This window comes from Anticarsia gemmatalis, chromosome 12 (genome assembly GCF_050436995.1).
Source record: "Anticarsia gemmatalis isolate Benzon Research Colony breed Stoneville strain chromosome 12, ilAntGemm2 primary, whole genome shotgun sequence".
NCBI lineage: Eukaryota > Metazoa > Arthropoda > Insecta > Lepidoptera > Erebidae > Anticarsia > Anticarsia gemmatalis.
In genome coordinates, this window is record NC_134756.1 from 12,441,319 (window position 1) to 12,467,931 (window position 26,613).

At 33.7% G+C, this 26,613-nt stretch overlaps 1 protein-coding gene and 1 non-coding gene across 8 annotated transcripts in view; one reads left to right on the top strand and one right to left on the bottom strand.

Annotated features, from left to right (window-relative positions):
* The window catches only part of LOC142977402 (uncharacterized), a 74,763-nt gene that overhangs the window by 15,334 nt on the left and 32,816 nt on the right, over nt 1-26,613 (top strand). Inside the window, exons 1-2 of one of the 7 annotated variants that reach the window (XM_076121285.1) lie at nt 9,795-9,868; nt 20,203-20,955. The exons of 2 other annotated variants lie outside the window; for them this stretch is intronic. In XM_076121285.1, the coding sequence (XP_075977400.1) occupies nt 20,280-20,955 (676 nt within the window). In that variant the 5' untranslated portion in view covers nt 9,795-9,868; nt 20,203-20,279. 4 more of the 7 variants (XM_076121283.1, XM_076121282.1, XM_076121284.1 and 1 more) reach the window with 4 other exon arrangements.
* Nucleotides 19,491-19,577, bottom strand: TRNAL-CAG (transfer RNA leucine (anticodon CAG)). The gene is given in 2 exon segments: nt 19,491-19,526; nt 19,540-19,577. It is a non-coding gene; the product is annotated as a tRNA-Leu (tRNA).

The window sequence follows — 26,613 nt, forward strand, 5'->3', positions numbered from 1 at the left end:
CGTAAAAGAGTAACAAACATCTACACATACATTCTCACAAACTTTCGCATTTATAATATTAGTACGATACAGAACATTTTCTGTTAATATAGAAAGCTAAATTACATATATACAAAAGCTGTCTTCACTGAATATGACCTCAAGTTAATCTCTCTATAACAATCCATCTAATTGCGTTACCTTGCAGATCAGTCTGATATTGTGATGCAACTAACACATGTTAATCGTGTTACATTGTAACGTGTGACGAAACGACAGGTGTTTCAGATTGTAGATTGGATTAAATATAAAATTAGTAGGTACTGTTACTAATCCACACTACATACTTATTACTATAATATCTAATATATAAAATTCTCGCGTCACAGTTTTCGTTGCCATACTCCTCCGAAACGGCTTGACCGATTTTGATGAAATTTTGTGAGCATATTGAGTAGGTCTGAGAATCGGCCAACATCTATTTTTCATACCCCTAAGTGACACTTTTTTTTATATGGCAGAACAACGTCTGCCGAGTCAGCTCGTATAATTTTATATTTAAATATAACGGGTCTTAAGCGCGATTGAGAACTAAAGGTTAGTTTACCTTATTTGTTTACCCGACGTTCCGATCGAAGTACATCGGCCGTGGTCACGGGCTGACTCAAAATTGTTAGTCTTACAAATAAACAGATATTAAATAAGGAAATATGTCCATGAAATGAATACTGACACAATTAGGTCATCGAATTTCTCCGTAGTTTTTACACCTAAAATAATAACGTCGATACATTTTTTATTTTATTTTTAAATATATTCGTCAGCAATAAAGTAAGCCTAAAAAAAATTTTTTTTGAGTTTTTTGTCATTTACGATCGAGTACTAAGCATCTGTCTTTCCATACTTGTAATAATCATCTCTACTCATCGTAAAATATTTTAGTACAAAAAATAAAATTATTTTTTAGGGCAATAGCCACATCTTTTGGTGTGCAAAAATATGTATAGCTTTTTTGTGTTTTCTTTTTCATTGTCAGTGCTTTTTACTGCAATGCACGGGTGCACGCGGGTCTCCTATAATAATGAAATAACAAGTCCGCTTCATTGCACTTACCTTCTGTAGATTCACACCCATTGTTTAAAGTCTACTTTACTGGATTTATCTTGAAATACAAATCAATGTATTTAATACAAATCATATCATATCGTCGTAGCAAAAAACACCAAATCCTCCTAGTGCTATTTGATTCTATGCTCAATACAGCTCTATTTAAAGACTTACAAAATTGATCGCCTTTTTCAATGAAATGATTGTGCTTTAATATTTTCCACTACCAATTGAACAATAAAAACCAGCAGTAAATTAATGATTTATAGAGAAACGCAGCCATTAACCAGTATTTCTCCATCCATCAATATTTTCTTTCGAACTGGTCGGAACAAAAAGCTGTCCACAAACGACTCTACGGCGTTATGACTCTATCACTAACTGGTAGAGAAGTACTTGTACTTGTTCACATGTTCCAGATTGTGATTAGATACACAATCATTTCTTGTGCAAAGTTCCTATGGAGAGACTATGAAATTTGTTTTGGCGAGACAGTCTTGATAGAAAATTTTGTTAGGTCCTCGTCAGGAGCATATAAAATTAAGTTATCCGAATTTGTACTCTGAAAGGGTCTGAAGAACCTCCTCCTGCAATAAGGAAGGGATTAGTTTCCGACCCTACTATGCTTTCCAACTGTGGGTTGGGTATTTTAATGCTAAAGGATTTCTTGAAGGTTTCAAAAATTTCATCAAAATGGTTTCCTTCACCGTTAAAAGGTAAGAATAGTAACATTTCTTCTAAATACTCTCAAAAATTCAGGTACCTACCAACCTTCGACTATGAGGAAGGAAATAGGAAAGACTTACACCGCATAAGATACAGATGAAAATAAAAATGTCCGATGGTTTCGCTCCACCGAGCTCATAATCAATATTACATTTCCTTTTCTTCACTCAACTCATACATTTTCAAAGCCCATATCTCTAAGATAATCTAGTATTTGTTTTTATCCTACATTCTGATATGTGATGGCAACAGTCGGGCGGCAACAGAACGCCACGCGCCGCTGAGCGTGTCGTGGTGTAACCGTGGTTCGTGAAGTAATAGCCACTGGATTATACATGCTTGTGACTCTGGTTTACTACTAGACATGTATGAAAGAAAAAAGGTTAAGCACAAATCACTGCACTTTCAAATACAGATTTGCTTTCCTTTAGCCTTTAGCGCGGTTCTCTACAGTCGCTACTATCGAGTAACGAGTTTAACAGAAAAAATGGTACTACAAAAATAGTTCCTTCAGCGGCCGTCAGGGGCGCTATTCAGATTTGCGGTTCTCGATAGTAATAAAATATTGCTCTTCTATTCAACAATTCGCTATCGGGCTAAAGCCCGATTTTTCTGTTTGGTAGTGCCATTTTATTTCTGATCAAACTTTCAGCAGCATTATGTCGTGTTTAATGTTTTAGCGAATTATTATATCATTTAATGACCCGTAACTGTAAATCCTAGATTTCAATGACTACAAACAACAACTGCATAAATGTCCAAAGGGCAGATTTGCTCTCTCACTCGCTTCTCGAATTTTTACTTTGAGGATATAGTTTTTGAAAACTTATGATAACAAAAATAGCCTTAATCAGTTTTAAGAATGTTTAGACATGTTTAGACAATTAAAATGAACAATAGGCTAGACAGAAAAACTAGTAAAACCTAATTCCTCATTAAAAAAACATAATATTTCTTGAAAAACAAAGGGGTATTTACGAGGGCGTGTGCCATATCAATCAACGTTACTATACCATTATTAAATACTTATCAATTCGCATAAAAACGTTTTATAAAGCACAAAACATAGTACAGACATCACATGAAGCAGAAAGCTTTAATTCAATGTTGCATTACGAAGAGCAAAAAATCCCTATAAGGTTCGTCTTTACCTAGAATAATAGTACTTAGTAATTCTTTGATATAACCGCTAGAAGTAGGGTCCATTTCCCATAATATTCTTCCTTTTGACCTTTGATTAAGCACTGATTAGTGAGAGAAACGATATTCTATTGTGTCTGGTATGTGAGTGTTCACAGGCAAGATAGGTAATAGGCATTTTGAGGATGTTTTACTGCAAAAGCTTTGTTTCGTAACCGTGCCTCATTCAAAAATACCTTTTACTCTTTAATATCGCTATTTTCAGTAGATCAATCCTTATAAACATATATTTTCTAACGTAGATGAGAACAGAATTCGTTTTGTTTATCTCTGTAAACAACTCCTAGCCATTTATGCGTAGAGCGATTAGCTCTTTAGCGAAAGCTTATATTCGCGCGGCTACTTGCAGCTCACAACTGGAAGGTTTTATAATAACATATCGATAAACACAAAACTTCTGTATTTATTCTTATACGTAACAGTGATCAAGACAGGTACTTCACAGGTATTTGAACGCAATGTTCACCCGAGTATGAACAGAACGCTTCCTGCTCATCCCCTTGTGAATACATTATACGGTATGAAGATTGTGAAGTAATGTGCGTTTGTTAATCTAAGTAGACTATCGTTGGAAATCACTGAGTAGTGATTAGCTTTCTTGAAAACCTTTTTATTGGCTGATGCAAATACCTTTTTTGTAATAAATCAACCAAGTGGCCACTATGCCTATGTAATATAGGCGATATCCTGTTCGACGGATTATTACGAGTTCTCGGGATCGGTTCTGGGTATTTTTTAATTGTTATTTGATTGATGTGCCTAGTATATAGCAAACGGCTGGTTTACTATAACATGAGACCGACATTGTAAATGGTGAAACGTGGGCCTCTGCCTACACTTTCGGGTACAACAGGCGAGATGTTATAAAAAAAATACTATTTATACGATTTAAACCTAGTCTAGCTAGTTTAGTCTCGGTTAGTGTTAACATACTTTCAGGATTCCGTTTTTTTTTTAATAGAAACCATACAATAATAAATATTTTGGCTATCAAGCCGAGATTTTTTAGTCCAAACCCGCAAAAAATCGACCTATCCATAAAATAACAGCGTATACCTGCGATTCCAGTTTCTCACATAACAATTTACAATAGTATACAATGGTATATTGCAATTCGATTACATTCTGTTCCCTTTCAAGTGACAATGAGTACAAAGGCTGTACAAGCTCCACAATAGGTTGTGCAACCACTGTGTACTACATGTCTGTTCACAAGCCTAGACATTAGTCATTAGCGCTTGAATGTAGCAGATATTTGTGTAAGAAACACCTGATACCATTAAGTATCGGAAGCTGATTTACAGCTTATTTCTTCTTCATGTAGGGCAAGTAAGATTCTACTTTACAACGTCTACAATCAGTTTTTTACCCTAAAAGCAACTTATGTTACGAAAATTAGGACAGAAATTATGTCTATGACAAAAATAATTTATTGTCGTTGAAAACTATAAGCATATTTTGTGTAAGTGTAAAATAGGTAGTGCATTTTTTTACATACTCTATCCCCAACATCAGCCATCAGCTATCACGTATTTCAGTTGTCAACTATTTGAAAGCCACTGAGATGTACATTAAATTAACTCGTGACGTCAAAGCTGCAATGTACTGAATAGTGACCAGCACTTTGACGTTCTCTTGTTGTCAACTGGGATACATGATAAGCCCGCAGGTCCTTTGTAAGAACCCATAGTGAAAAATATTTGGGCGCTTAACTCTTCCTTTTGTCTGCCATCACAGTTTTTATACGCATATTCTGGCTGTATCACGTGTAGTCCCGGTCACAGTCAGTTGCGCAACTTATCATAGGTATAAGCGCAAATTATGTTAAGACTGAAAACCAAGTAGTTTTTTTTGCTACATTTCGTACAATATGAGTTTTTTTAACTACATACTTCTTCTTACGTAATTCATTTATATTTTGTATAACACTTTTTCTTTTTATGATCTAGTTTGTTCTTGAATTAAATTTAAGTTTCAAGTACTATAAGGCTGAAAGTGTTCTAAATAGTAAGAAAGTTGTAAATTTTTGATTTAAAGTAAAACGACTTTTTTTGCTTATGACAGTTGATGTTCGATAGAGCAAGTAAATATTGATAACGTCATGGCATTATAACCAGCAAGCCTTCATTAGTACATGGGTGGCCGTTTACTTATATCGCACAAAAACCACTACATTCTAGGTGACAAAGAGACAGAAATAAGACAAGATCCGAAACTAATAAATTAGACAAATTAACAAACTTATAGAGCTTCTGAAATATCAACTCAAATACTAATCTATACTAGTATTCAATACAATAATAAAGTAATTTGTTGTTCCTAGAAGAAAGAAAAATAAAGCATTTCAAAGGGACCATTTCACACCCATATTCATGGAACTTTCTCATAAAGAAAAACAATAGATGCAGAAAAAGCCGCGGCCTATTTGTAAGCACAAAGACGTGGTACGTGTTATGAATGAGAAAATATTCTAAACACTAGTTTACTATGCCATTAGGTGTAAACTAGCTACTGGTTATGACTTCCCGTCTTTAAAATCGTATGTAAAGGTGAAAAATACTTACTTTTATTTGCTACCACGGTGGTCTGGGTAGTTTTGGTGGTTCCCAGCTCGGAAAAAGTGCCGCTTTTTTGACTGATCTTGAAATGCCTTTAGTGTTTTTTCACTGGAGTTTCGAAATGTGTCATGAGGTGAAGTTAAAAATATATTTATTTATGTCTCTCATCCACTACGTAGCTACGGCTAGCAGAACCTGGCAATAAATATGCAACATTTAAGACACGGAACTGTGTACTTACCTTAAATCAATTGTACGTATCATACAGCCATGCTTTTGATCTACTATTATTGTTGAATGCTTATTATAAAGAAACAATAGGTTTCTTTTAGCCAATAGATATCTTGAAAAGAAGGCGTTTCAAGATATCTATTGGCATTAACTCTTACAGCTTAGTTCGAATTTCAACAACAATTTATTCTCCTGCCAGAAAAATAAACTCTAAACCAACCTTCTCCAAAAATAGACTCTGAAATCATCTAGAACCTCCCATGGTTTATCACCATCATATAATTCTACTTTATTCAAAACTTTAAATACACCTTACTACCTTCCCATACGCCACCATAAGTTCATCACCCCTTGTTTTTCCCTGTCTTGAGCTTGGCCGGCAGAGCATATCACATTAGTTGGGGCAGCCATCTGTGAACGACAGTAGCGCACCATTGTATGTAGACTATGTATTGTTTAGACTAGAATACACTGATTTTTAGCACAGATTTTGAGTTCTTTTGTTTTAGTAAATTGGAAGAATATAGGTACTATGAATACCATAGTCCGCGGACGCTAGCGAACCTCGGCATGTTCAATTTATCGAGATAACATAGCTATATGAGCCAGGTCACTATCAGCTACGTAAGCCTAGGTGTCACTGAGGTTCTTAATGGAGAATGTTAACAAATTTTGATTTTTAGCCCTCCTTATTCTTTGTTAAAAATAAAAAATACTAGTGAAAGAATTACTTCGATATCTCAATTAGTTTCCGATTTATAAGTAAAACAAGTTGTAACCGCACGACGCTTGCTCTCGGTGACGGTGTGACGTCACTCTACACTACGCTCAGTCTGGCTCACACAATTCGCTTGCGGTCGCGCGCTCGGTGCGTTGAAATTATACGTAAATACTTTTAAAAATGTTCAATTCAAATACTAGGAAATCATATGTTGTGCCTAAATGTAATAAAATTTTATGTAGGTAAGTATATAAGTAATAATAATTAACTTTATCTTATAATGAAACAATTTCTAACCGGATTGATCGCGAATTTATTGTTTTTACAGTGGCAGGAAAAAAGTAAAATCAATAAGTAGGTACGCGATTATTTCGATTAAAAATTGTTTCTTTATAATATGCGTGATCGTGAATATCTAACATTAGCTGACTCGCGCAACTTCGCTTGCGTCTCATAAGAGAGAATAGGTCAAAATTTTCCCCGTTTCTGTAACATTTTTTATTAGTACTCTGCTCCTATTGGTTGTAGCGTGATGATATATAGCCTATAGCCTTCCTCGATAAATGGACTAGCTAACAGTGAAAGTTTTTTTTTAAATTGGACCAATAGTTCCTGAGATTAGCGCGTTCAAACAAACAAACTCTTCAGCTTTCTAATATTCTAGTATAGACTAGCTGACCCGCGCAACTTCGCTTGCGTCACATAAGAGAATGATAAATTTCCCCGTTTTTGTAACATTTTTCACTGGTACTCTGCTCCTATTGGTCGTAGCGTGATGATATATAGCCTATAACCTTCTTCGATAAATGGGCTATCTAACACTGAAAGAATTTTTAAAATCGGACCAGTAGTTCCCGAGATTAGCGCGTTCAAACAAACAAACAAACAAACAAACAAACTCTTCAGCTTTATTATATTAGTATAAATATTACAAATATGTATAATATACTAGAGGCCGCCCGCGACTTCGTCGCCATGGAAACCCTTCCCGTGTAAATCCCGATCCCTCGGGAACTAAATCGGGATACCTCGGCAGCTCGGGGATAAAAAGTAGCCTATGTGTTATTCTGGGCCTTGAGCTACCTATATACCAAATATCATCGTAATCGGTTCTGTCACATTTGCGTGAAAGAGTAACAAACATCTATACATACATACAAACATCCATACATACATATATACATACATACCTATATACATACATTAAATATTTAATTGAATATTAAATATTGCTGGACAAATCACACACGGTCATTTGATTCCAAACTAAGCAGAGCTTGTACAATGGTAACCAAATAACTGATATACATACTCATATACTTCTCAATATATAGATAAATTGACAACCAGAACAAATACTCGTGCTCATCACACAAAGATTTGTTGCGGATGGGATTCAAAACCTCCATACGCGGCGTTACGGTTATTGCGGCGAGGTGACCGCTTAGACCACTGCGCCAAACGTACGGAGTAAATAGTACAAATAAATAAATAGTATACATATAATACAATAGTATGTATACATACATGCATACATTTTCACAAACTTTCGTATTTATAATAATAAAAAGGATTTCGGAGGCAACAAAATCTCTATTTGTTGATAAATAATGCGCAAACATTATTTTCATCTATTTTAGGTAGATTATCCGATTGCCCTTTTTCAAATCCTTCATCCATTTTATTAATTGAATAATATTTACTATTACTACACCATAAACGTAATAAACGGATGCAAACAACAAAATACTGCGCAAGTTATTACACCAACAACAACGGCTGGCAACTTAATACTAAGCGGGACGCGGCCCGCGCGGCGCAAGTGTAGTAGTATGACGTCACAACCACTCACGCGGCCGTTAGCGGGACTCGATATTTTTCGAAACTTTGAATGCTTATAAAATCAAAACTATTCGGTATTTTTGACTGAAACAAAAACTAGTTTATATGTATACACACAGGCTATATTGTATCAAAATTTAAAGCGATTTGGCATACCTAGTAACATTCTCCATTCTGAATTTAGTATACTTCCTATAGCGTTTTCACGACATTTCTTATTGCTGCTCGTATCCTTTAGGTCATAGCGTGATATTATAGAGCCGTCCTTAATAAATTAAGTATTCAAAATATTTATTTCAATTCGAAGTAGTAATCTCTGACATCAGTGCGTTTAATAAAAAAAAACAGCTCTTCAGCTTTATATTTTTACGAATAGCTTTATACTCTACAAATTGTCTTAACAGTCCCTTATCTATTCACATCTTCAAAGAATAAAAAGCACACAGCTTCTCGCAGACAAGAGAGGAAACAACAAGTATTTCAAAGGATTTCCCTTCGAACAAAAAAGGCAATTAAACCAGCTATCTTTTAAATCAGGTTGCAGAGTTATTTCATACTTGTTCGCTTTCGTTTCAACCGACGTAGTTGCAAGATGATTTTGTCATTCATGCCCATTTGTGACAGTTGTGTCATTCCTGGATCCATACCATTGTATCTTTGAGTAATCTTTCTTCAATGTGAGATAGAGACAACGCTATGCAAGTTGTATAGCGCTGTCTCTTGTTCACGCCAGATATAAGACTGCTTAAAAGTCTCATGGTACGGTCTCTAGTTGTCACATACATTCATTCTTTATCGTACGATTTCATTCACCGGCTTTCGAATGCATGATACGGTTTTATTTTAGTGGTCTGCCATTTTTGGTGAGATACTGTGGTGATAATTTACACCTACGTGGTTTTGTTTGGTGAAATATTTTGCGTATTTTTGGGTTTGTTTGAGCTGAAATATGACTCTTCTAATTGGTGAATTCTGAATCAAGTATTATTATTTTAGATTATAAACTAGATACTTATTGTTTAATATTGAATTAGTGTGAAATAGATGTATAAACTGTGTTTATGAGAAATCTAACGTAATTAAATACGTTTCCTACATTTTAAATACCAGTTGACAGAAAGATCATTAATATGTTACCGAAAAACCTACTAATAAATAAAACTGCAACGTTTAAACACGACATTAACGAAACAAACAAAATACTTACAATATTATATTCAAATACTAAACTCATTCAAAAATCGTAACACCATAAAAAATAACTTACGTTTTCAAACAAAAACAAATCAATAAAACGAAAATAGCACATACTATGTCATCCAAACAAACCTACGCGAAAATACAATTTCATACAATTAGCACGGCAAAGTAATTTCACACGACTTGTGTGTCGATTGTCGAGGCTACGTTGGTGAGAGATTCTTAGCTGCCCAATATGCGGGCTTCAGTCAATGTGCGCTTGCGACTCTGTGCTCTACTGTACTCTGTGCACCGTCCTTAAAAAGTAAATTTAAAAATTGTGAATACTTTTCGCGCGTAAAAGTAAAATATTTTTAAAATGTGAATGTGTTCTATTTAAAAAGTTTTTTTTTGTGCGTATGTGTTTTCGCGGTAATATTTGTGTATTTTTTCTGTGATTGTTGTGTCAAAATGTGAGTTTATTTTTATTGTGAAGAGACTATTTTGATTTAAAAAGTAATGTAGAAGTGTGTTTGCGGATTTTTAAGTGTTTTAAATTGTGCTGAAGTTTGGAGCTCGAGTTTTTATCGTTTAACAAATAATAGAGCGGTATTATTACGCGGGAAATATTGTTATTACTGAAAGATATGCACGGTTTTCTTAATGTTTTCTTTATAGACAAAATTAAATCAATTTATTGTTGCGCTAGTTATCTTTAAATAAAAGGCAATTTTTACTTCTCTGTGCGTAAATAACAGAGTTCTAGTTTAATCTGGTCTATAAAATGTAATCCGATTTTTAACACAAGTGTCGCATTGAAATTGTTCTTACGTTTTATTTCCTAATTAAGTATATAAAAAAACACTTTTAGAAATTTGCATTTCTTAGGATGTTTAATCAAAGCTTATCTACCCAAAGGAAACTCTTCTTAATTATTTTATTCAAATTCAATAAATATAGCAAAAACTATTTACAGGTAACACTCATTCTACGTGCTAATTTCTAGAGCAACTACATAGTGTAGTTGCGATATTCACATCGTAACTAATTAATGAATACTTTTGATACTGGTGTGTGAACTGCGACGCTCTGATTATTTCGTTACGTGTTACGTATCAAGTCTAAGAAACATTCTTTAGTTATGTCAGTTCTACAAAAAGACTCATTTTGTAAAATATAGAACTTGGTCTTATTTTCCTGATTACTCTATTGCGGTGATGCAAAAAGGAGGGTCATGATTTTGATCTTCATTAAGAATTGATCGTCTTACTTAACTATTAATAAGATTTTTATAATAATATTTTGCCTAGTTCTTTAAAGAACGTAAGAGTTCTTAAAGCCCTTTTCCAATACATAAGTTGATTGCTCTATATTGGCTTCAACTTGGCTGTCCTAAGATTGTTACTTTAAAGTGCCTAAATTACAGTACAATAAATGATTAGTTTGCCTTTAAGCTTTCGGTACAAACACATTACCCTTGTTTGCGTTTCAGTTGGGTATAAAAATGTAGAAAATAAAACAAACTTAACGTTTTAAAGATCAGTTGTTTTATAAAATGACTAAACGTGCAGATAAGAATCTAATCATAACGTTTTCAAGATCTGTGACGATAAAAAATCATAAAACTTTGTCTTTTATATTTGAAAAGAGTTTAGTAGCGCATATTTTATTGTTTGCGGTTATCTGGTAGCACCATTTCTACGTAACCGCAATGCCTGAATTACGTGAATTTAAACTAGTGGCCTCTTCTTGTTGTTATTTCGGTTAATGCTTCACAATTTATATTTATTAATATAACAATTGTATTTTATTGTAATGTAGTTTACTGGCACGATTTTTTGGGTTTCAAATGTCAATTGTTTTTAGAAATGATACGAAACTAGTTTTTTGCGACTTCTACGATATTTAGGCCTGATTTACGTTAGATAGTTTTATGAAAGGAAAAGTTTACAGTTCTATATTATACGAATCATTGCTTCTATATAAACATAGTTTAAGTTGTTCTAAGAGAACATCATTATTAAACATACGAAAACACTGGGTGCGAAGATTTGTCTTAAAAAAATATCTGCAACACGTACAAAGCAATAAGTTTGCCATGTTAATAAGTATCCAAATCTAGCAAAACCATCTTTGATTTCCAATAAGGCGCGATGAAAAAAAATACGCTAGAGTTATGTAAAAAATGTGTAGTAGTTTTTAAAGTAAAATGTATGCGAGTTTCTCTAAATACTATGCTAACTTCTATTACCGTGTTCCGTAATTAATTACAATGAATTATCATATGGGGATATCGTTATGAATCACAGACTATTGCTTTCTTTATTTCTTATGACTGACTACTGATAGACAGCAGTGACAATTTGTTTAACGGCTACTTTCAATTACGCAAACGCAGATAAGGTTTATTTAAGGTACTGACTGAAGACAAAACGAAATAAAAAATCAGATAGTATCTTCACGCAATTATTTTAATTATTTCCACCTTCGAATGTTTCCATCCAGAATGATTTGTGTTATTGGTAGAAAGGCTTGCGTCGCCGGAAAGCTATGGCTTGACAACTGTCACCAAATAAAGTTAGCAATGACAGTTGACAGTTGTATTAACAGTTTCATTAAATTCATAGCTGCATACAATAAACAAATTAGGTACGTATTAGGCAACCGCGATGTTAGTATACAGTACGTGTGAATAAGTTTACATCCTCGAAACGTCATCTGTGATTTCGTTGAACTAATAATCTTTAGAAAATAGTTTTTTATGTTTTTCAACATAAGTCTTATATACCTTTCAATATGCCCAGTAGATTTATTTTTGGGAAAATAGTAACTTCAAAATTCGCAAAAGACATTGGGTTTAATGATTATCCGAAGAGCTAACTTTATTATCAATCGTTTCTACTTTATACTCGTTGTTTACTTATTGTGAAATGTACCCGTTTTTTAACATTATTCATCGTGCAGGAGTTGTCATACACACTTAAAAATACAACCAGTCTCATAACCACACTTGTTCCTCACATAGCAGAGAAAGTATGTGCTTGCAACATCTCAGTTTTGGCTACAACATGTCATTGACCAAACAATAGTAGCAAGGAACCACAGTTGGATGACCGCTCACAATGGCTTGCTTTTAATTGTTTCTAATTACTTACAGTACCGTTCGGTAAGGAAGGAAGTTGGACCACAATGGTCTAGGCTATTCTTAGATTATAAGCACTATTTAGTTTGTAATCAGGTATCTGTGAGCTATTCAGGGCGTTATTTCCTATTACTTTTGAACTATTTATTTCAAGTATATACACGAACTTAGTATGGAAACTCCATCAGCGCCCCTAACGAATTTTGAAAGAAATTAATTTATGTGAAATAGTTTTATATGTAAAACTTTTGATACTAAAACGATACAGTGTGTAGGAAATTGCATTATTGAATCATTAATAATGCTTATTCTTTTGTAATCCCCTATGACGGGATGTTATCTGATAATTTTATGTGATTTTGTGCTAAGAGTAGCTATATAAATATAGAGTTAATTATTAACCGAATTACATTATTTGCTAAAACGATACAATTGATAACTTTGTTCAAGTCACCAATATTTTATGCATATTTAAATTTTCTGGATGGAAAAAGCAAAACCATACTTCATGTTTAAAGTATGTCTGCTGATGATTGTTGTGTGTATTGAATAAAGCATGATTCAATGTTGTTAAATCTCTCAGCGTACAAACATTACATAAGTATATATGACAAGTAATTTCTTTCTGCTCATTACTTTAAGTGACTTTCAATAAATGACTTAAAAACAAGTGACGTAACTAAAGAAAAACTTTATCTCTTAACACATACATGCATAAGATCACGCATTTTTGCTATAGAGGTAGGCAGAGGCCAGAAAACCTCCTGAATATAATAAGCTTCTACTAATATCTTCGTAAATATGAGACACTATCCATTATTATAATTATTATGTACTAGCTGACCCGCGCAATTTCGCTTGCGTCACATAAGAGAGAATAGGTCATATATTTTCCCCCGTTACTATAACATTTTTTACTGTTACATTTTCAGTTCAATTTCAATGTATATAACTAAAATCGTCATAAGATAATTCAATAACGCAATAAATATTTTATCTAAAGCCAAAATATTGGTCAACGCACACGTTTACCTTTCTCACAGCGTTTAGTGATGTCATTCAGGTGCATTATACCGTAGGAGTGAGCACCTTTTTTTTTTTTTTTTTTTTTTTTTTTTTTTTTTTTTTTTTTTTTTTTTTTTACGGGGGGAAAAATCCCTTCGGATACCTGCTATCCCTAGGGGAGGAAATTGCAGGTTATGTGGTGATTCCACTAAAAAACCACCCCGATAACCATCCGTTACATGCGCTACTGAGAGAACCCTGGGACCTAAAAAACACTCCAGTGCCCCCCATATGCATTTTGCCTTAAGACCCTTACTCGGAGAATATGCCTCCACTCCATGTTGGTAGCAACCCGGATCATCATAGTTTCATAGGAGTGAGCACCTACGACACAGCAGTGAATCATCAGTGAATTGAGCGAACGTAACCACTGAAATGAGCACTATTCAGTAATAAATGTCGAGAGGCGTGCCTGTGTTGTTTATAGCGCTTTTGTTGAGAATACTTTAGGCTGTAACTAGTGTAATAAATTACAACAGTAGCGCAATTCTCTACAGTCGGTACTGTCGAGTATCGACAGTTTGACATTCGCCAAAATAGGTCTTAAATAGGTAGAGACGCTAAACAGATTTTCGTATTAAATTTCTAGATAGATAGCCGGTTGTCGGATAATAGAAGAGAATCGAGCTTCTGTTGTTATTTATTACTGTAAAGTGGTAGAGTAACAACTTGATAAATTAAAATATGCGTTTATTTTGAGCTAAGATTTTTATTTGAAAATTCATTCTATCAAATGCGTGAAGAAATAATATCAATTCTTTATTGTTATAAAGCCCTTTGAAAATATTTTTTTCTAAGTTTAAAGCTTATTTTTCCGATTTAGTACTCGTTAGGTAATGTTTGTTTTCCCCGCGCTAAGTTCTACTAAGACGATATTAAATTCAATAATGACGTACATTGATAAAACATTTAGCTCAGAATTTATTAACAATATTTATCTTTAAATTCACTAATTTAGGAATTAAATTACAGCATTAAACAACAAATAACGTCACTTTCGTCCTTATTTATATCATTTTTTTCATTAAATTTCAAATTGAAATATCCAACATAACCCAAAAAAATACGTTCTGAATATGTCAATATTGAGAACGTATTTTTTGTTGTTTTTTGTTGTATGTCTCATCGTCAAAATTTCTCCATAAAACATACAATTACATAACTGAGCCCTTTACCGCGTCGTCTTGACAAACTTAAAACCACAAGTTTACTCGAACAGTGAGTTTAAGAGAAAGCTATCATTTGTACGCGTGAGTCATGAGGTACAATTATTTGTTATTATTATGTACTTATGTTATTATTATTATGTGTTTCTTATTTTGGTGACGTACTTGAAAATGTATAAATGATAAGTTAGTGATGTTAAAATGGTAATGACTTATTTGAGTGTTGTCAATAAAATTCCCATACAATATTTGATGATCGGATAACTTTTATACCTACACGGAAAATTATCGGGATTACAGATTTTTTATCCAAGGAGCTATACAAACGTTCGAGTACATATGGTTTTACAAAACATACATTTGTTTTATCTTAATTTAAAACTCATTTAGGTAAGTAGTTCAATTGAGTGCCATTTTTAAAACTAAAATCATCCAAACTCTTAGCTACTACAAAAATATTCCCACAAGAAAACTTAAATAATCCTTTTAAACAATTTCATTTAAGTTTTGTTGAACATAGTAAGTGTCATTAAAATTTTATTCTCTTAGCTTCCTAATAAACCGTTTGAACAGTTAAATAAAATTAGCTTCTAGCCAAGTGTATCTATGTTAACGTCATCCGGAAACCGAACCCAGTGGAAATAAAGCGTAAACTTGATGAGCAACCGATTGCAATCTTACGCCTACAACACCTTTTATAGCGAGCAACTCAATTACATGCGTTTTACATGTTACATCATTATTAAGTACTACTTCAGTCTAACAGTTTGAAAGAGAGCCTTTTAGGAAAGGTTTGGCTGCCGGAGGTATGTACCTACGTCATACATATATTGGGATGTAGTAAAAACCTAATTCTTAGTATTTGCTTACTAAGGAAAATAAAGAAATGTCTTATTTTCTATAGTTCAACAACTTGTAGAAATCATTGCAAAGGTTAGCGGCTAGCAAAGGAATATAAATAAAAAAAATTAACTAAGTGACCAGCAGGCTTATCCAACTGATGGTAGTTTGTATGATACGGCTACTTAATTTTGGAAATAAAACACATAATTATTCATTAGAATCTAGACAAATTAAGTTTGCCAAGGTTCTGTACTTAGTTGTGTGGCTGTAAAAAGTCCTTGATCCTTTTCTATTCTATCCAAACGCTTATACATCCAAAATACGAATTCACTAACTCTACCAAACTTAGTACCTAGAACATTTATTAATATATTTATAGTCGACAATAACAATAATCTCTAAGAAATCAATTGATGCACATTTGCATCTACTTGACACTATATGCTAATAATCTATTGTAACTGCATTTGGTCATGTACCATAATGGTAATATCTATTCAAAATCAAGTGTCAAATAAAAATCATTGTTCAGTACATAGGTAAGGAGTGGCTAGGTTAAGCAATACTGGCGCGGGTGATATTTAGATTGATGGCCAAAAAATTCAAGGATTTTTTCATGATTACATCTTTATGAAGCTTAATGTATCTAAGTTAAGTGGTACTGTAGAGTCACTGTGATAAAAATGATTTCGTGTTTGATTCCCGGGTCGGGCAAAGTGATTTGTTTTAAATGCCTTCGTCGCGCAGTGGTTAAGGTCACCACGGGAGGACGTGGGTTCGATTCCCACACGGAACAATTATCTGTGCGATCCACAATCAATTGTTTCGGGTCTGGTTGTTCTTTGTGTCCGTTGTTTGTATGTTTGTAAAAGTCCCCGCGACACAATTCTTAGTGCGGGAGGTGTCTTTAAAAAAATGACATGAGATCAAAATAATAATAAAACAGTAATCAATTTATCAATGCATAATATTGCAAAAAGAAATATAATATTAATAGATTCCAACTTCTATCACATTTTGAAAAAAAACGGACTTGAGAAAATCTTAATACCTAGTTCTAAGATAATAAATTAACTAAATTATACCTTTGATAGGCAATGCGCTGGCAATACTAAGTAAAGTTAGTAATTAAATCGTTATGGAAAGCAAATATAATTGCGTCTAGTTTTACGAAATACTCTCATTAAATACATAAAACTGGTTTTTCTAGAGTACTTAGTGTTCACATTTCATATAAATGTTAGAAAATCTAGATCATGATTACGATATAAGTTTGATAACGAAGAAATTTATCTGAGATATTAAGTCAGTTATCATATACTTGATTAACATAATGGGTAACTTCCTAAAACCTTTAATAAGAAATAAATTGTTACTGAATGAAAACTAGGATATTTTTATAGTAAAAACCTACAAGTGAGCACGATTCGTCCAGAATCAAAATCGTCGAATTTCGCATATAACATTTTGTAAGCCATGGCGCCCGTGACGTAGTTTATTACGTCATTTCAACCCCTAAATAGAACAAGTATTTGTGATCCACAAACAGTAATTTTGGACGCGAATTATTTGTAAAAGCCCAGACAAGTAGCGTGACTTTCTATAGTTGGTGCTAATGATAGACAAATTTTTGTTATTTTTTTTTAATTAGCCTGTTTCTATGTCCCACTGCTGAGCAAAGGCATCTCCCCTGAGTTTCCAGATCCCTCGGTCGATTGACCAGACGCAACGTCTGGTCAACTCTGGTCATCCATCCCAAAAATATTTAAAATTACTTAAAGAAATTCGGTTTGTGAAAACAAAAGACACTGATCAGTTTTACAAAACGGATCAGTGTTCGATAGCTAGCCGGTTGCTGATAGTCTAGTCGTAGGAAATCACCCCACAGAACTTAAGCAGTATTTAGACCAAATTCAACATAAATCTTATCACTAAAAACATTTCGCAAAAAGTTGAAGATTTCACACAGAGTTGAAGATGCAAAGTGAGATCATGACCATTCCCACATGTACAGTTGACACAATTTAAATTCCCATAGTACACTGTAGAGAGGCCGAGGTGTGAAAACAATGCGTGGTAGGCTTACTTGGGAAATATCATGGTAAACTTCCCATAACTAATTGTAACAAAAGGTTACGAAACAAAACTATGTCGTGTGTTGACTTGTTAACTTAGAGGTATACTATGGACTATAGAGAAGTCGAGGTTTATGAAAACAATAAGTCTATCGTTAGAATTGCTTTTGTGGTTTGGACAGTATTATCTGCGACTACTGACCGGTTTCGGATTCGATTCCTGGTTAGGGCAATATGCTTCCCCTATTACGTATGAAACCAACAATAGTGGTAATGGTAATTCGTGTGAGCTTTCTATAACCCTCTTACCTTTACCTTCTTGAGTTCTATAAATGCAAAAAATGGTTCTCTTTCAATCTTTCTTGCTAAATCTTTATTTTAGGAAGTAAGGTGTATCCTCCCGATAGTATAAGAATATAATCCCCTTGCAAAAATAACGTAACTATTAATACTGAACAACTTAGAATAAAGTAATTATATTGTTAAGTAGAGTATCATACTCAATTACTCAAACAACAGCTATTTCACGTATGAGTTCCTCTAACCGCAGTTCATTTGTTAGACAAAGACCTTACCATAAAAAGCTTAATATATTACAAACTATAACGTAACCACTTATTAAAAAAGTCGGTTCATTTAACACGATCTTTTGACCGTGACTTTGCTCATCGTAGCAGTCTTTTTACTAAATCTTGAGAAAAGTAACTTTAGTTAGTGAAGTAACATATAGCTTTAGCCACCGATCGTGTTACTTAATTTTCGCAGTATCTTCAGTAAAACAAGTTTTTTTTGGATTAAGGTCGTCTGCTTTATATTTCCATATAGTATCATGGTGGTAAAGCACCTAATATCGCTATAGACTCCCTCTCTTTTGCATGGGAGCCATAAGTATTGTAAAATAGCTAAACGTGGTTTCATTTCGTACTCCTCTGCCTACACGTTGCAGTAAAACAAATAATCTTTCCATTTCGAACAAAAAATAGCATTTTTACCATTAGGCTAGAAGAAAAGAATTGCCAAAAAATCTACCTGCTTTGTAGAATCTTAGAATGCATTTATACGTTAAAGTTTCATGCAAATCAAAACAATAGTAGAGCTCAACATAGTAGTAAGTTTATGCGTCTGAGCTATCGTAAATAAAATTAGTCGGTTCCGATTAGGTAGTGCACGAGAAATCCAGTTCCATTCGAGATTTGTTGCCTTGTTACTGCATTGTACACAGTGTTCTAGCTGATTTAGGAGACCTATAATTTTGTGACATGGGTCTGGTTTATTCACCAACACACATAGATTCAAGTATATTTATACAAACAATCATATAAAAAAGTTCAATAAAATAAGATGGCCGAAATTGGCTCTGATGCAGTTGATATGATGACATTTTATGTGTTAATGAAAAAATGTAAGAGTTTTCTCTAAATTGGGTTTTCATAAACAAAAATATTATGTAGGTATAGCAGAGTCGAAACTAGGAATATAAAAACTATAATTTCCTACTGTTTTATACATGGCTCCCATTGTGGTCTTATGGTGTATAAAAACACATGTCTGTGCTAACAAGCTTCGCCCAGACGTAAAAGTTTTGTCTTTCTGTAACATGCTACATGTCTGTAATAGGAATCGAGAAAATATTAATATAATTCAAAAAGTAATTCCTGACTCGTGAAGGATTTGAACCTTCGCCCTCCGCTGGTTCTTGATAGTTTCTGAATGCGGTGCTCTGACCAACTGAGCTAACGAGTCTCATTATTTGCTACTCGAAAATATATACCAGTATACGCACTGTGACGTATGATTCATAGTTTGAGGAAAATGTATTAAATTTGCCAATTTATAATGAATTCTATGTTTATGTGTTTGAGTAGAATTTGTATTGAATAGGGCTATTTTGGAAACAAGTTGTTTTCAAATAAAAACATTTATTTTCTTTTGTTATGACCGTTGTTAGTCACCTTCTATGTTTCTTTTTAATAAGATTCCTGTTTTATTTTTAATTTTGTTTATTGTGCCACCAACATTACTACTATCAACGAATTGTTGAGCTCAAATGCATATGTCTTAATGCATTGATTTAAGGTTTGATACTATGTTCAACAAAATTTAAAGAATATCCATAAAAGTAAGTTAATTAAATCAATGTTGTAACCACTTCTCAAACTTTATTTTACGACACTCCTCTATCGCAATTACCACCGATAAGTTCCATAAATTACGGCAGGAATTCCAATACAAGACCAGATTAATTCATGTTAAGCGCACTACTAGACTGATAACAACTTCGGTACAAATTAACATACAGCCGCTAAATAATTAAATCAGTAGCCTCAATAAAACTCGAGGTCCAAACTCACGTTAATTCCATTTAAAGACAAATAAAACCGATGAGAACAATCAATGTAAAATGCATTTACAACTTGAAGCAATCACCATTAACATAACAATGTAATGGCAAGCAGAATTGTAAAGAAAGTGAAACGCGGCAAAAAAGAATCTAGTCCCAAAGAAGATATACCAACGATAGTCGTCACCCCTCCAGACAACCGAGACATGAAAGTCAAGGCCAAGAAAGATCTCAAAGATAATGCCAGGGAACCTGAAGCCTCCACCTCACAAGTGATGACCAACAAAATGGCTGAATTCAACGTCAATCAACTGATAGCCGAGCTGTCCGAGAACTCGAGAGCATCGAGGACCGAGATAGAAACGATACAGCGACGGCTCCTGCAGCAAGCGAACGAAATATTGAAAGTAAACGCTTTTGCTAATCCACACAACATAGATAGCTCACAGAAGTACACAAACAAACCTGTTTATGGCAGAATACCGATTGCGATACCGAGAAATCCTAACGCAGTAGTAAACGGTGTGGCTAATCAAGTGGATTTGATAGAACGCGCCAACGTCGCGGGTCAGCGCGTCGAGCCGCCAGACGCGCAACTTGTGCCGGAGAGGCTCGAAGAAATTCCTGATAGAGGCGTCGTAATGATAAATAGTGAGCAGGGGAATATGCAAAGGGTCGCTATGACGGCGGCGGAGGCGGGAAGGAGCGCTTTTTTCTACGAAACGGGTTCTGCGGGCGGGCGCTTGCGCTTGGCGGCCAGTGCGCGCGCGCCTACCACAGGTGAATGTCTTGTTTTGTCGTTTGTATTTTTTAGTTAAATTTTGATGAGTAAAGTTGTAGATATAATTGTTATTTGGTTGGTGTATTGTTTCGGGTTGTGTGTGAATGATCCGTTGTCGGTGCCGTTGACTCGGCGCGTTGTGGAGTGACCGTTATAAGTCATCGAGTAGTAGATTGTGCACCGCGGACTGTCCGGTATGTGTCCTTGTCTTGCTGTAGATTTACACACATGTACAGCTTCGTGGTTTTGATGGACATGAGCTTTTTTCTTCTGAGTTTTATGTGATGATGATGTATGAGGGAAGGTGTTTGGTATGTGTGTCGAATCGGCATTGTTTTTACGGATGATGAGCACACGACCTTTACACGTTGAAAGCCTTTGTATTTTATTTTGTTCTACTAAATGTTTAACACAAAGAATTTCATTGTTGAAGATCAATTAGAGATAAAACTAACTGGCAAATTCTTACATACGAATACTTTGGTTTTCCCTTTGTTAATACTAGTGTAATGTTTTAATTGTACCGTTGAAATAGCAGACTATCGGAATGATAACATGACATATAAGTAGAAAGAACTATATACGTATTATTTCGAACTGTATCCGCTCAACACATACAGTTATAAACCAACTTTGAGCTATGTTTGTCTTCACTCGGTTTTAAAAATAAACCTCGTTCTTAACCTGGTTTTATAAGTGACACTAACTTTGTTTTTTCTTACGAATCAAGTTTCTCAAAGACTTTCTTAAGTACAAGATCAGTGTGAAATTCTAGCGGTCTAGATTACAAAAGTAGATTAAAACTCTCTTGTCTTTTAAAACGGTTATACCTAATCAATTATCAATTTATAAGGCTATATTTTTCTTTATCTATTTATTTCTTGAGAGCATGTACAGTCCCCAACCCGCACATTGCCAGCGTGGTGAACTCGAAAGCTACTATAGGCCCCTCCCTCATTCCGGGAGTAAGGCCTTACCTAGCAGTGATGGGGCCAAGAACCTCAACTCTAGCAAAACCAAACTATTAAAGTTGATCACTTATACTTAGAAACTTAATTTTAACACGATTATTTTCTCATACTACCTACGTTACAATTACAGAGAAATATACAAAATTGCGGTTATAATTGTGTACAGAGAAACAAAATCTATAGGCTACAAAAAGATTTTCAGGTATCGAACCTACATCACCAAGTACAATAATAGCAGTATGGCTATAACTTCATCCATTGCGCCATAGCCTTGTTCGTCGGTTGAAAAAGCCACTCCTAATAAACTGTGTATAATAATTTTGCTCTCAATACATAATAAATATTACATAAACGTAACATCAAGCTTGTATCCAATGGTGTTTGACAGATGTGTGACACTTATACCTGTTAAGTAATAAGTAGTAAAGCTATCTACCGGCTTAAACTTCGATAATATCGATCCTACTATCAAACTCCATCGGTAGTTTTGTTTTGTTGTTTGTCGTATGGTTAGTGGTCAACCTAGTGCCAAAGTTGTTCAAATCGCCCGAAACGGGGCTTGAACAACTTTGACACTAGGTTGACCACTAGGTTGACCACTAGGTTTAGTGGGACATCTACTAAATTACTGTTTTAAAGATGTTTAATCAATAAATAAATGAGTAAAGTAAGGAAACTGAAGATGTATGGGTATTACAGCCATTCCCGTCTTTGGTAAACTAGCAAAAACTAACCCCCTTATTCATAAATACACTATACGTCATCATCGTAAACCTATTTTAGTTAAACAACTACTATAATATGTTTTCTCCTTTCCATTTTGCTAAGAGGGTAACTTTTTGTAGTTTTTTAGCCTGTAACTGTCTCACTGATGGACAAAAAGATTTCCTCCCGAATATAAAGAGAGGTTAGCCCTTGCTTATATTGCGTGATTACTTTTTTTTAACTATGTACTATTCTAATACAAATCATTTCGTTCGACGTGAATCCGGTCTTTTGTCAAAGTCTAGTCTAGTCCAAAAACTATCGGCATAGTTCTTACTAAAATTAAACGTTTCATTCAGAATAATATCTGAATAGTTACCTTACAAGTTCCATGATATTAACTTACTACACGATTTTATAAAATTATTGATATAAAATAATTTAATTAATCGCTATTAATTAATTTCCAACACATACTGCGATCTTGACACTACACTATTGCACAATCCACAACATAATACAACTTTCTTCCGCCTAGAGAAATCATTAATTTTGATCAAGTAACAAGTTGACAAGAATTCATTCACAGCCAATTAATCTTCTATGTGTCATGCATATAATTAATTATACAAGTAACTGAATAATATAACCGTAGTCAATTTATTACTACTTTACTTGAAGGTTTTCATAGTACCTACCGAGAGTTTGCCATTTAAAATGTACTGCAAAAATAAAGTAGTTTCTGAGATAAGCACCTTTTGGATTACAAAAAAATCTATTTTTTTTTCAATTGAATAATATATTTTCATCAATTATTTTCTTACATCTTGGTGTTTAAGTAAGAATATAATAATGTATGTATTTTCAGAATTCACATTGTTGAGGTAAATTGGCCTTAATTTTCATTAAAATTCACGTCACGGTTGGAATGCGAACGCACTTTACTTGGTCAAATTGCAATCTTTTAACAACATCCTATTAGTATAATACATGCAATATTTATTTATTTATCTTTCAAATTCCGGTTTAATGTTTCTACTCTTGCTATAGTTTATGTCCAATGTTTTTATTTTTTTGTAGAGACGAATAAAATTATTTTGGAACCAAATAATTATAACGTTAAAAAAAATGCAATGCAATAAAAACAACCAATTGAAAGAAAGTAAATAATAAGTTTATTTCACGAAATTTGCGAAATAGTCAGAGTTATTTTCCCAAAATTTAAAAAATATCAGAAACCATTTTACAATATAGAGTAAACCTTATTAAAAACTCGATTATTTTACTCAATAGAAAGTGTAATATATCTACTTATACTCTGTAAGAAAGAGGCGTGAAGTAATAAAACGAGGATATAATTAAAATGTAGAGTTATCAGATGTTTATCAGTTCTCACAGGTATTCAAATGAGCCGACTGAGTTTATCAACCCGCAGCTATTTATACTGGACCAAGTGCAATAGATACTTTCTGAAATACGTAGAGACATAGTACACTAGCCGTTTTTTAGTAAATTTTGTACGAAAATCTGAGCAGTGCCTCTAGCGGGCGCCGTTTGAACTATTTTGCAGCACATTTTAAATGTCAAACTCTCGATACTTAGTAGTACCGGCTGTATCGAATCGCACTAGTGTTAAATCGAAGAACAACCATTTTGAAATAACTTCATGACAGTTTTAACAAATGAATTGTTATGAGCTATGAGACCCATAGCCGATACTGGTTAAATTAGCGGTTACTTTATCTATTAGATCGGGCGAAGTGGCGCTCTCTCGTGTCGGAGGCCAAGACACATTTTGGGTCGTTGAGCCAACGGAGTAAGTAAGTTATCTATTAGACAAGTTAACCGACACTTATCTACAAGCCGTGAACTAGCCGTTTATTATATAAACGAAGGACTAATCCTTTTATATAATTAGTCATATAACAATTGATCATACTTCGACCAAACACACTCGTGTAAGAAAGATATTATTTGTCACCAGACAAACATAATAAACGAGAGCATCAAAACGAGTTTTTAAAAGTCATAAATACACCGGAGTATAAATTTTTATCTTGAAGTAGAAAGTTGACATGTGTTACAGAATATTTTTGACTAGCTGACCCGCGCAACTTCGCTTGCGTCACATAGGAGAGTATGGGTCAAAATTTTCCCCGTTTCTGTAACTTTTTTTATTGCTACTCTGCTCCTATTAGTCGTAGCGTGATGATATATAGCCTATAGCCTTCCTCGATAAGTGGACTATCTAACACTGAAAGAATTTTTCAAATCGGACCCGTAGTTCCTGAGATTAGCGCGTTCAAACAAACAAACAAACAAACAAACAAACAAACAAACAAACAAACAAACAAACAAACTCTTCATCTTTATAATATTAGTATAGATTAAATGTTGACAGGATTCTTTTCATGAATATTTATTCCGTTCTTATTACTCAATCAGTTTCACTCAATACTAATTCAGATAAACAATTGTATTTAAACATACTTTTGCACAAATAAGCTTTTGTTAGATAACTATCAGTCCAATTTGAATTATTTGTTTCGAATCTATACTAATCTATACTTAATATTATAAAGCTGAAGAGTTTGTTTGTTTGTTTGTTTGTTTGTTTGAACGCGCTAATCTCAGGAACTACTGGTCCGATTTGAAAAATTCTTTCAGTAATAGATAGCCCATTTATCGAGGAAGGCTATAGGCTATATATCATCACGCTAAGACCAATAGGTGCAGAGTAGCAATAAAAAATGTTAAAAAAACGGGGAAAATTTTGACCCATTCTCTCTTATGTGACGCAAGCGAAGTTGCGCGGGTCAGCTAGTGGTATAAATAAAGGGACTTAACGAAATGGAACAAAGAAAATATTAATAAAAACTGACTTTCAGTAAAAAAGATAAAGCCTTCGCTATATCCATGCGTAAAGTTACACCTATATTTCCGCTGTCTTTGACTTCAAACATGTAACAGTAAGCATACATTTATCTTTTTACTGCTAGAGACCGTGTGGAAATATTAATCAAGATCATTATTGAATAATAGGGCAACAAACATCAACAAGCTACTATATACTACACTTTCTCAAAAATGTCTATGATTTTGATGACAAAATCTAGAAAAAAAACTAATGCTTACAGTTATAAATAACAGAATTAACCAATACTCGCGTAAAAGTTAGACGTGCCATTAAATCTTGCTCGTTAATTTATAGAATATATCTCTCGAATAAATTACCTCCTAAATAAGATATCACATAGTTATCCAATGATATTTATGTGTCCGATGATAATTTAATGTTTTAATATTAAGCGAAATGTCATTAGATAGTAACCTGCTTTTGGTCTAGGTTTGAAACTGAACCTGGTTATTGCCTTTGGCATTAAGTCCGCCTGTATATAATACATCTAAACAAACAAAGTTCACAATAATTAAATAAATGATTATATTTGATGTATCTAGGACTCTTTTCTAATGTCTTTATTAATAACTTTATCCTGATTTAAATGAAAAAATACGTACAATGATATTAACTGGACTAACTAAAACGGAGGTAACTGAGCCGAGACGACGAATAATTTTTCGGCTCTCTTGATTTAGGGTATATTTTCGTGTCTAGGATTATTAAAAAAAACACACAATTTATTAGGAGTATCTGCTTACAGTTAAAAGCCGTAAAAAATATTTAACACGTTTATATAAATGTCAAATAGCACCAACCTCATAAAACTAGTAAAAGTAGTTTAATCTTCTAGTCTAGACTCTTCGAATTTTACTACCCATTTAAAATTAACTAAAATGTAGGTATAAAACACAGAAGAATTCAAGCATTCCACTGAAGCACTAAATAATATATTATAAAAATTCCCGTCGCGTCTATCTGCTTGTAATAAAGGAACTCAAAAATAACTGAACAGATTTTCACATAATTTAAAGTTTTAAACCCATAGACAGAAGTGGTCAAAAATCAAAACATTTATTCAT